The 12,584-nt window shown below is 40.3% G+C and overlaps 1 protein-coding gene across 3 annotated transcripts in view; it reads right to left on the minus strand.

Annotated features, from left to right (window-relative positions):
• Positions 1–6,443: 6,443 nt before the first annotated feature.
• Positions 6,444–12,584, minus strand: part of LOC105923476 (B-cadherin-like) — a 28,778-nt gene continuing 22,637 nt past the window's right edge. For all 3 annotated transcript variants that reach the window (XM_036126629.1, XM_036126630.1, XM_036126628.1), the window contains 8 exons: positions 11,694–11,938; positions 11,390–11,532; positions 10,609–10,700; positions 10,368–10,500; positions 9,868–10,086; positions 9,158–9,285; positions 8,791–8,934; positions 6,444–7,360 (listed from right to left, as the gene is read on the minus strand). In XM_036126629.1, coding sequence (XP_035982522.1) covers positions 7,154–7,360; positions 8,791–8,934; positions 9,158–9,285; positions 9,868–10,086; positions 10,368–10,500; positions 10,609–10,700; positions 11,390–11,532; positions 11,694–11,938 — 1,311 coding nt within the window. In that variant the 3' untranslated portion in view covers positions 6,444–7,153. The remainder of the gene's footprint in view (positions 7,361–8,790; positions 8,935–9,157; positions 9,286–9,867; positions 10,087–10,367; positions 10,501–10,608; positions 10,701–11,389; positions 11,533–11,693; positions 11,939–12,584) is intronic.

Consider the following 12,584-nt stretch of genomic DNA (forward strand, 5'->3'; position numbering starts at 1 on the left):
CCCTGGTGGAGTGGAGTTCGGAAGCCACTGACACTGGAGGATTTGTTAGCCTGTCAACTGTGGAAAATAAGACACGAGCATTATTAATGTTTTTCTTGATGATCTCTGAGAAGAAAGATTCTCTTGCATTTTTCAGTTGTAAGTTATATCTGTAAAGTCTCTCTTTATAGATGTCATATTGAACCTGGAGTCTGTTCTTTCTCCACCTGCGTTCAGCTTTTCGACATTCCCTTTTTTTCACCTCTAACTGCTGGAGCATTTCTCCAAGGAGATTTATTCTTCCCGGAAACAACTTTCACTTTAACTGGAGCAATGCGGTCAATGATGCTTGAGACTTTAGACTGAAAGTTATCTACTAGCTCATCTACTGAGTTGCAGCCCAAGGTTGAAGTAGCAGAGTAAGCTTGAATAAAAGTTTCCGTGACATTGTCCTTAAAGGCAGGCGCACTGGAAGCTGTTTCAAGCGAGGGGGGCTGATGGCTGGGTTGGAAAACACGTGAAGTCATTATGTTGAGGGCTGTGGCTGACGGCTGACATAGTTCGTACCGGGCTCTTTACCTGGAGAGCCAAATATTCAAAAGAGTCAAATTTTACTAAAAACACCTTTTTACACTTTAGTGAATCATTAAACAATGTTGCTACTCCTCCACCTTTCCTTTCCTGTCTGCTCTCACAAAGGAAATTGTAGTTAGGAGGTGTCGACTCCATCAGTATAACTTCTTCATTAGATTCATGTAACCATGTTTCTGTTAAAAACATTACATCAAGATTATTGTCAATAATGAAGTCATTAATTAAAAGGGATTTTCCTGACAGAGATCTAATATTTAATAAACCCAGTTTATATGACTTAGTGGTTGATGATGTCTCTGTGACAGGTTGCATCTGACAGTTTATGACTTTTAAGTACGATTGATTATTCCTGTTTGTTTTCCTTTGGTTTTTCTTATTTCTGCCACGTATCATAACAGATATTCCATATTCTCCGTCAGGGGGCCCAGGCTGATGCTGGAAGCGGTCTTGTCTGATAAACGTGTGGCCAGGGCCCGGTGTGTATCACAAGGAAGTTATCCGAAGGTCTTCAGGACAGGCATGTTCTGTGATATGTAGAGGAGGAGGAGGATCTGGACCTCTGCGTCCTTTGGAAGATGCTGATTTAGTCACAGAACAGCGGCTTTCAGAATTAATATGTAGAGAGGAGTCAACTGTAGGCCAATCTTAAGGACTTTGTTCATGTTATGAGAAAAATCCAGAAAAGGAACCTCTGGGCTTTGTGGAGAGGAAGGCGAGGCGGGTGTAGTCTGGACCGGTGTTCGTGACCTGCTGAGATCTGGGATGAATCCTCCTGTAGCTCTGACGAAGCCTGTTTTTGTGTCATCTTTCTGGCCATCTTTATCTTGGTTTGTTCGGGCTGTACTGGGCTTATCATTTGTTTTGGCACTGGATGTACTTTGTTTTGGAACAAAGCTGATGGTGCATGGTTCACAGAATAGAAGATGTTTGAAATCAACCGTTTTGCACCTGACCTATTTAGAGAGAAACCATCTCTGTTGAACAGATGTCTCCTCTCCCAAAAGATGTTAAAGTTGTCTATGAAGGTTACAGTTGTTTGTTTGCATGTTTTTTCCAGCCATTTGTTTAGCATCAGAATTCTGGAAAAAATCTCGTCTCCACAATTAACGGGTACATGAGGGCCACTGAGAAACACCTCGACATTCAGGCCATCAACTAAGTTCAACAGACGAATGTAATCCTCTTTCAATACTTCTGATTTTCTTATCCGGGTGATGTCGCCCAGGGCTTCAGCTTGTATTATGAGTTTTTCCAAGGTCGGGCGTTCTTTCAAGATTCTTGGAAGGATGTCTAATACATCAGACACCAGGCCATAGTTTAATTCGTTATAAATCAACACCTCTGTGTTTTTCTTGTTACAGAAATGTTTAATCCCACATACAGACCCATTGCATAATATCAGGGTCCTTGGCCCCGTGGCATGTCTTTTCTCTGGTAGCTTAGTGTTGACATACCTCTGAATGTTGTCATGATTCTCCTGGGTCACATTTTGGAGCAGTTTCATAATGGAATTCCAGCATTTCCAGCAGGTTTTCTCCTATCATTTGTTGTGGGAACAGCCCGCTGCTGTTTCACTTGTCCTGGGACATCTCTCTGTAGTATCGGCCAGTTTTCTTTGTCTAGGCGTGGGGTTTGTTGATCCTTTGTTCTTGCACCCAGAGTGGTCCAGGGATTCTCGTTTTCCTCAGGGATCTGTTTGTTCAGTGAGTTGCTGGGCTGGTGGTCGCCGTTTGGAGTCGCAGGCAAGGTTGTTTCATTTCCATACGCGCCGTTTACATCATAATTCAGTTCGAGTCGGCATATCTTCTGTTCTATAACAGCGATCTTCTGTAGAAGCGTGCCAAAGTCCGCTGTGGTGAAGGTAGGCATCTTTCCAAAATCAAAAATAAATAAAAGAAAATAAATAAAATAACTAAATCCAACTTTCCGTGGTTTTGGCAAAGAGATAAAAAGGAGATAAAAAGTAAAAGGCAGGAAAATGCAAGCAAGCAGGGAGCAGAGAAAAAAGCGTCCGAGCAGGCAGAGAGGCAGAGCAACAAACCTAGAACAACCCCTTTTCCTTTATTAATCTGTTGTTTTATTATTATATTTAATATTATTAATAATAATTATTAATAATGTTGTTATTTAGTAGTAGTAATAGTAGTAGTAGTGGTAGTGGTTGGCAGTTGAAGTAGTGATCTTTCTTTCATCAAAATAATCATTATTTAATTCATATAGTACTAATTTTTAAAAACGAATTACGAAAACGGTTTTAACTTCATTGCACATTTCATTACGAATAAAAATTATTTGCAGTTAGACCTGAGTGCATTATGCCGTTTTGATCCAAGCCTGACCTCTAGTGGTCAGATCATAGCCTTACAGAAAACCAATATAGTTTAAAACAACTCACTTCACCGACTTTTCTTTTTCTTCTTCTTATTATTATCACTATCATTATTATTATTATTAGCGGTAGTAGTGGTATATATTATATCAATACTTATTTCTATGAAAAAGGTGTTGGAACTCTCTAGGTAAAATTGCCAGAACAACCTTCTGTTACCATTGTTTTTAAAAAGTAACTTTATTTATCAAATGATCTATCTGCAAATATCATTAAAATTTACAGATGGCTAACACATATTTTTATGTAAAGTGTGTTTTGTAAAGTGTGTAAAGCTAATTAAAAGAGATATATACATTTATGTCTCACTGTATAATTTAATTTCTCCTGACTCTGCCTCGCCGGGGTCGTCCTCCACGACGCCCGCCTGGGACTGCCCTGCTCGGCCGGGGCCACCGACTGCAGCGCCCGTGCCAGACCTGCCTATTTCTGCGGCGACTGCGGCGAGGTTTCCACCGGGCGCTGCTGCTCCGCCGCCTGCCACACCCTGGTCGTCCTCCGCCGACTTCATGTGACCAAGCTGCTGCCGCTCTCCTAGTAGCCGTCTCTGCCCTGTGCCCATAAGGTCCCAGTGCTCCCTAGTTTTGAGTTGTTTCAGCTCTGCCTTAGTTCTTAAGTTGTTTAGTACCCCTTCGTTTTTATTTTTAGCACTCCTGTATTTTTTAGCTATTTATCATCCCTAAGTTTCAGAGTTATTTAGTTATCCTAGTGTTCTTGGTTTTTGAGTTATCTTAGTGTTTTTAGTTTTTGATGTTAGCGTAGTAATTTCTAGTGCTCCTAGTCATGCTAGCATCCTCTGTTCCCCGGCATGTTAGACGCCCTCTGTTCCCTGGCGTGTTACACGCCCTCTGTTCCCTGTCGTGTTAGACGCCCTCTGTTTCCCGGCGTGTTGGACGCCCTCTGGTTCCTGGCATTTAGATGTTGTCGGTTCGCTGGCGATTAGATATTCTCTGGTCCCCTAGCGTTTTCGTACGCTTGTTGTCCCCTAGCGTTTTTTTACGTTTGTTGTCCCCTGGCGTTGCCGTACGCTGTTGTGCCCAGCCGTTTCCATACGCCTGTTGTCCCCTAGCTTTTTCATATGTTTGTTGTCCCCTGGCATTTCCGTACAACCGTTTTAAAGGCAAAATTTTATAACTTTAGACCTTAACCTATTTAGCGACCGATTGCTACAGCGACCCCCAGGCGCTCGGAGGGAGAATCACATCAATAAGATCGGCCACAAGGTTGAAATGATTTTACTGAGCAAATCAGTCTTTAGAATATTATTTACTCAAAATAATGTTCTGGTTAACTGGGGCTTTGCATTGTGAATGGGTTGAAACATATGTCCAATGTTGTTTTGAATTAGTCAAGCTAATTTACCCCAATTCCACCTTCATTGAGTTGAGCTTTGATTCTTTAACTTAAACAAAATATTATTTCATCAAATAATGTTTTGTTTAATTCAGGATTCACATTGTGAATGGATTGAAACACATACCAAATGTTTTTTTTTAACTCCATTCCATGCTTTTTGGAATCAGATCTGGAGTGAACAAGGATTCACTGATGTTTTCGGATTATGATCAACCACTCTTGTTTTACTTTTGTTTGTTTTTGCATGTAAATTGTTCCTTAGCTTCCTTTTATCTTCATTTTGCTTAGTAGTTTAGTTAAGTTTCACTAGCCTAGTAGAGAAGATTTGTTAAATGAAATATTGTGTTAATTCAGATAAACAGCATTACATAGTGATGTTCATTTTATTTCTGTTATTAAATTCTTGAACTTGAAAAGAAGTTGTCACTCCTTTTATTCTATGTGTGTGCAGGTTTTGCTGTTAAAAGATCGCTAGTGCTCGAATTCATCCCTTTCAACCGTTGTCTTGATATCAGCTTAAGAGCTGATCGTCACCAGACAATACTTAACAGAGAGTTATTTATGAAACATTAAATAACTTTAAACAGTATATAATTGCACAACAACCTCCTGGTACCATAAAATGTTAAAATCTGATGTGTAAATAAATGTTTTCATGCCAAAATATTCTTTTGCCTCTTAAAGATAGACATGGTATTACGTATCAACATAAATACATTTAAATTTTTTTCACTCACATCTAATCCTGAGCTTTTACGCCAACAATGATTTCTTCATATTTTTTTGTATGTTGTTTATATCCACGTTCATACACTTTTATTTTTAAAGCCTAGAAAAGGTTTAAAATTTCCAGGTCATTCCAGAGTCTTACACTTTGCTTGCAACTGGGGCAGGAGCTTAATATCCTTGAAAGAGACTGTTTAGCACAGCTTGCATGTGCTGACATTGTAACTCCAGGGTACTTCATTTGGCAACATGACTCAGCATTAGTTTGTCAAATATGGAGAATTAAAGTACGGTTTATGGGTTCGGTTTCTGCAACGTTATCAGCATGTAAAAACTCGTCTCCAGAACTAATCTCTGTTCAAAATGGTTATCTGCACTATGTAATCTACTTTCAGCAGTTATCACCGGTTATTGCAACCGTAAACAGCAGAAAATACGAGCAACATTGCTCTCTCCGTCTTTACTCCTGTCGACTCCTTTGTCAGTCTAGAGTAGAAAAGACCCAGCCAATGCTCTCCAGCACTTAATCAGGTAGAGGCATATTTCAGCTGGTTATACTCACGGTGTCTGTAATGCAGCACTGCAAGCAGGTCTCTTTATAACTCCTGTTTATCATCACTTATTTTAGAGCCCATATAAGCGACTTCACTTTCAGAAACGAGCCTAAAAAAATACTCAGAATTTACAAGCGACTTTAGAAAAAAAGTGCAAAGTCGCTTATAATAAGCGGACTTGGCAATAGTAAGTGCGAGTCCGTTATGCTACCGCACACTTAGCATTGTTGGAACTATGGAAAGCGCAGAGGGTTAAAGAAACAGTCCGGAGAGCGTTGCGGGCCAAAAAAATAAAAATAAAGGGAACTGTGCGTTTTGACGTGCAACACACATTTCAGCATTATGGTATAACAAAGTTAACGTGCTAATAACACATTAAAACTGACAGCCCTAATATATGCATATCTCTCAATAGCTGTAATTCTACACAAATTCACTGGGTTTCTTTGCAATTGATCTCGTTTCTTTCCACTGATTTTGAGGTCTCTACATTTCAACCAACGTTTAAGCTGTTTTATGCTGGGTTTTCTTGATTTAAGCAGGTTTAAATTTACCTTTCGGGACGCCATCATCTACCAAAATGATAAGTATTATGGTTGGTGCCATTGTAGATTGTACTCCGCTTGTGCTACCTCCACGAAACCTGGGCTGTCTCCGGGCAAATGTAACATAATTTGAGAAACATCCCAATAGGAGAAAGTCATCCAGGGTTGTACCAAGTTTGTCGCTAATTCCCATTTAGAAAAAAAAAAAAAAATGGACTCGCTCAATTGCGCAATTAGTCGCTAATCAAGTTACATATTTTAACTCCTTTTTTCCTAAACCAGACAAAAGTATACTTTTCATTAAAATAAAAGTATTTAATATTTTTGGAAAGTTCTTTCAAAACTGGTCAGTGTTTAATTTCCATGCTGTAGTTAAAAGATTGAAGTTATTTGCTTTCATGCATTTACCATGGATTTCTAATATAGTAAAAAAAACTGTTCAAAACATTTGGTTGTCAAAGTATTAATTCTCTAAAACAAAGACACCATACACAAGTACAACATGTAATGACCATATAAAATAAAAAAATGCACGTTCAGTACAATAGCAATAATTGCGTCGAGATTTAGTAAAGCAGTACAACAGACCATAGTTACATAGTCACCCGTGGCTGAGTCACTCATTTTATATGATTTCTAGAATATTACTCATCCATGCAAAAAAAATATAAAACCCCAAAGATAAAAAAAATACACAATAGATAAATCACATGTTGCCATTTTCACACAGATTTTGTCAGCGATACTGCAAGCCTTTGAATGTTTAAGGCCAGTATAACTAGTAAACTAAAAACCAAAAAGGATTAAAAAAAAAATGTTTTTGTTTGCCTAAAAAAGCAGCAGAAAGACACTGAGAAAACTCATAAAAACAAACGTATTCTTTAGCTTCTTTGCAGTGGCTCCTAACTGCCAATGGGACTGAAGTAAAGACCACAAGCCAAATCTCACTGATGTGAGGAATTTAAGTGCAGTTAAACTGCATGCAGCCATTTTCACCAGCCTTTGTACATTTACAGCGCGTCATCTCCTCCATACATGTCAGCCAGTTTCTTGAAGCGAGGGCCCCAGTCGTTCAGGCAGTCATAATCCTGGTCTCCATCGCTTGATGAATTTAGAGATGATAGGCTTCCCGCTTCAGAACCCCCTCCTTCATAATCAAACACCAGCAGGGAGTCATAGGGAGGAGCAGTTGGGTCGCTATCTGCTGCTTTCAGGTTCTGGGTCACGAAGAGCAAAACATGTTTGATATTTCACAAATGTAACTCTATATACTAAATAGTGTGAGTAACTATTGAGTGCATCTTAAAAAAAATACACTACTCAAAATAATTAAAGGAACACTTTGAAAACACCCATTCTCAAATGTAAAAAAGCCTACTGTATTAGCCTTTTCCAGCCAGACCGACGAACTGTGTATTGAATACCCAGACTCTCGGGTCTAAAACTTACCAGACCAATCACAGCACAGGAGGGGGGAGTTTATGATTCGTCACTCTTTACCCATAATGCAGCAGTGCTTTTCTGTAACTATAACAGTCAAGATGGCAACCACATCACAGCAAACAATGTTTTAATGATGCCCTTTATTATGTCCTGAGTGAAATCGATATATCTTTAAAACCTCAACAACTGGCTGCACTAGGAGTTAAAACAGAGCATGTTGCTTGGAGTTTGAGTCACATCTGTATCTAATTGGCTCTACCCCGTTTCCGGTGACCCTGTTAGCCTCACCCCGCCTTTTAAATTGGGCTCTACCAGCTGCTTTCCAGAATGATGTACCATGTTTATAGCTTAAGTCAGTCTGGCTGAACAGGCCAAGTCAGAGCACCATCGTTTATCTTGTATAGGTCTATGCATCCCTCCATGGAGATGCCTCCCCAGACCAAAACGGACCCACCACCAAACCGATCATGCTGAACATTGTAGCAGGCAGCATCGTTTTCACTGCAGCAGTGAGCCTGCTCTCATCTACCGGAGGCAGTAAGCACAGGAAACCGTCCCTCAGACTGCCCGCATAAAGTCTGTTTCTTAGGGTTAGGGTTAGGTCAGATATTTACTCATGTGGCCTACTGGAGATCACTTTTTTGGCAGAACTGAGCCTGTTCCTCCTTGAATAAAGGAGCAGATCTCGGTCCTGTTGATGGGTTAAGGACCTCTAACAGCCCTGTACAGCTCTTCTAGAGTAACTGCCTGTCTTGTGGAATCTTGTTCATGCCCCCGAGACTGTGCTGCGAAACACAGCACAGCTTCTAATGATGGCCCTTATAGATGGGGTATCCTGGTGGAGTTGGACTGTCTGTCTAACCTGTGTAGTTTCCAGATATCGCCTCATGGTATTAGTAGTGACACCGATCCTGGTCTAATGCAAAACTGATGTGATTTCTGTGGCCTCCACCTGCAGAACCATTCCTATTTTTGGGGTTGTTGCTGCTTTAGTGCAGCTGTTTTTAATCTTATTAACACCAGATCAGCCAACACCGATCAACAACCCTCCTTACTAATGACCTGACCAGATCAACAATACAAAAGTTTAACCAACTTGATACTCTGATTAAGAACTGTTCCTTTAATTTTTTTTGAGCCATGTATGTTTACAAGCTAATTTTTCAACACAGAAATAAGTTATTCTGTATTGTTCTGAGCTCACATCATCAATGAAGTTTCCGATGTCATCTGGGTTGGCAGGCCGAGGTTTGTATACAGGTGCTGGCAAAAAAACTGGAGCCACATCATTCCTGAACACCTCTGGACGGTTGTCCAAACCACGGTGGAGAACACCCAGATCATAGTCCTGATGGAGAGAAATGTAACATTTGTTTCTCTACACAGAGACCTCCTTTTAGACCACAAAAATCTAAGTCCTATTTTTCACTGGATTAAATCCCCAGAAAAGCTCACTGAATGTGATATAAAATGTATAATTCTCAAATGCACAAAGCCAGATGTAAAAAATGTATTCTATGTACACAATGTTTTAGTGTATTGGTCCCGACTGTAGCAGAAGCAGCCTCTACCTGATCATCCTCTCCACCTCCCTCCTCATCATAGTAAAAGATGTCGTCTCTGAAGTCATCTTGGAGTAAAAACGGTTCCTTCACTGGCTTCTTTCGCTTTGTCAACAGAAGCAGCAGGAGGACCAGCACTGAAAGAACATTAACTTTACATGGCATCTCATTTCCAAGACCAAAACAATTCTGTGAAGCTTTGAGGGGATAGTCCTGAATGGATCATACATCCTACTTGTTTCAGTCTTTATCTAATGAAACATTTGATCCTTAGCTGACAAAATCCATCCTGGGTGACCCGGTCAAACCTGGACAGATGGCACCATCTACAGATCTGACCCTACTCAAGACTGAGAAACTAATACAGGGAGAAGCAGCTCAGGCCGCATGTCAGATCTGAACATGGCTTATAATACCAAGTGTATGATACCATTGTATTAGCATCAATTACAAATCAATAAAAGTCACCAGCATCATCACCTGATGAATTCATGAAAACAGTATTTCTATAAACTATTACGTAACCCTCCGAGAACCAATTTGACACGAAAACAATTTCAGACTTTGAAATGTTGTATTTAATCCATCTGTACAGTTGAACTTTGATGTTTTGTTCAGTCCCTTCTAAATGACAAACGTAGCATTTTTTTTCTTTGAACCATAACTTTCATTTCGTGAACCTGTATTTATCGAAAAACGCATTAGAATTTCAAACTCACTGAGTAGCAGCAGGATGCCGCCAAGTATTCCCATGATGACGGGGAGTTTGGAGCCACCTGCAATTTTACCGAGGCACTTCACATCTGTTCCAGAGCAGTCACATACAGTAACTTTGACTGTGTTGGCCTGAAACAGACCCTGGTGGTCAAAAACATTCATGCCAACGTTGTACGCTCTACTTTCCAGCTCTCTGTTCATAGTCAGGATAATTCCCGTTTCTGCAATAGAAAAATATACAATTAAAACTTTTCAAAAATGTGTGCAAACTCCACAATCTGATATACTCCATAAGAGTGTTCCTTTAATTATTTTGAGTATTTCTATTGGCAGGTTTTGTGTTTAGAGTTTTGTCTGCAAGCCCCTGACCCTCTACAGAATTTTAGAAAGAAAATTCTATAGACATTTGATATAATTGCAACAGTGTAGACTATAAAAATGATTTCACAGTATTGTGTTGCTTCTATTGTAAGTCCATATAACCCACTGCTAGTGTACGTACTGGTGTTGTTCATCCTAGCAGTCCAGTCAGCCTTCGCAGAGTCAAGCAAAATGACGCTGTATGGAGAAGTAAAGCCTGGTCCATCTTTGTCTGTTACCGTGAGCAGCAGAGAATCTGGATTCTTGTTGCACACCTGTGGAAAAAAATGGATTTAAAACATTGGTACAGATCATGTTACAGCACACTTAAAAATTTCCTCTTATATAAAAGGGATTAAACTATAAATTGGGGGGTTACATACTTTGATTTCTCGTTCCTCAATGATGGGAGCGTTGTCATTGACATCCTCAAGCACAACGACCAGAGTGCCAGTTCCTGTGGCTGGTAGTTGATCTGGAGAGGTGGGAAGCATACAACAGTGAGGCATGAGCAATCATGTGGACACCTTCAATAATCTTAGGAAGAACTCCAAAATCTCCTCCTGATGAAAAGGTTGAGGAATTCACAGGTGCTACAGGTTACAACTTTCTCATGGGCTCGACACAGGGGAGTGAAACGACAGCAGCTAAAGACTTTCATCGCCACCTTGGTGGAGACCCAACAAACGGGATACGGCAGTGACGGTAGCGTTTTTGAATCGCTGGTTTCCCAGCAATTTCTATTGGTTATGAAATTGGAGGCCTTTCAATATTTTCAAATAGTCCCCGACACAAAAATTTGCTGGAATTAACTGAAATATTGCTTTTATGTCTACTATATAAAGGAAAAATACCACTGGGCTCATCTTATATCACAGACAAGGAAACAGCCTGCAGAATATCATTATTTTAAGAGCGGACCTCACGGGTGGTCCAGGTATACTGCTGGGCAGGCAACTGTTGCCTCATTGCACAAGTTCCATAGGAAATGTATGGAGAGGGAGCGGCTTCGCTCTCCGTGTCTTGAGCCCATACACAGCACGGTTTAGGCCAAGATTAACAGTTTTATCTCAAACCAAAGATATAAATCCACATTCCTCTAAAAAGTGATGTATAAAGACTTCTTCTAAAACCAACGAAGAACAAGACAACTGAAACACCTACCGTCATCATAAGCACCAATAAGTGCTGTGTATTTGTCATCCTTGATAAACAGGGATTCTCTGTCCATTTGGCTTCTCAATTTAATCTCACCAGTGTTCTCATCAACATTAAACCAGCCAGCCTGGTCACGGATCACTTTGTACCTGAACATTAGGAAAACCACACATATAAACATACATACATACATACACATATCTACATATATATGTAATAAATTATATGGCTGGGCTTTACAAGCACTAAATGTAAAAACATTAATTCAACTTATGTTGTGACTAAGTGTGAAGATTTCCAGGTTGCTTACATGACTTTCTGTTTGCGTGCAGTGTCTGGATCAGAAGCCGTGTACCACACCACTGTGCTGCCTTCAGCAAGATCCTCTTTTTTGGACACAGTGTTTGTTTCTGGTTCAAAGATGGGAGGTTCATTGACGTCCTTCACAGTCACCACCACTGTAATAGTGGAAGTGGGCAACGAAACAGCAAAAGGAATCTCATTCTCCACCATCACCAGTAGAGTGTGCTTACTGGTTTTCTCAAAGTCAAGCCCCTGGTTCAATGGAAGAAAGAACATAATAAGTTAACTGATCAGAAATTAATGGATCAGGCTGCTACTAAATGTTAGCCTCGTGAGACCATCCTGATCTCGCGAGCTTTCAAGGTTTCACTCGCAGATCAGTCTGGCTACTCTCCGTTAAAGAAAATTTGGAGCCGTTCACCAAACGAACGTCCAATCAGCGTTGGCTTTGAGGCGGGTTGAGGTGTGACGCAACGGGAAGCGCGTCAGTTCAGTCTAAAGAACATGGCGGCTTCAGCCGATGAAACTAGCGTTAGCGTGGCTATCGAGCAAGTTTTATCGGAATTACAGAGTATTTATTTGCTGAGCTAACGAGCCTTTACCTGCAGCAGCAAGAGTAGCTTGGCTTGTGGTTGTGTTTTCGTCGTCGCTCGTAACAGAACGACGACGAATCTGATTGGTTCATTTGGCCCGTCTATCACCAACATAGGCCAATCAGCTAACCAGTATTTTCGCCCCTTCCCAAAGTTACTTCAATGGAAGGTTTCCAGATGGATATGCGGAGCAAATCTATCTGGCGGAGTCAGGTAAACTAAATGTAACTTTAGTCAATACAATTGTGTAAAAAGTTTAAAACTAGGTTCAAACAATAATAACAAAAAAACAGCTTTTCCACCTA

Source organism: Fundulus heteroclitus, chromosome 22, assembly GCF_011125445.2.
Source record: "Fundulus heteroclitus isolate FHET01 chromosome 22, MU-UCD_Fhet_4.1, whole genome shotgun sequence".
NCBI classification, from domain to species: Eukaryota; Metazoa; Chordata; class Actinopteri; order Cyprinodontiformes; family Fundulidae; genus Fundulus; species Fundulus heteroclitus.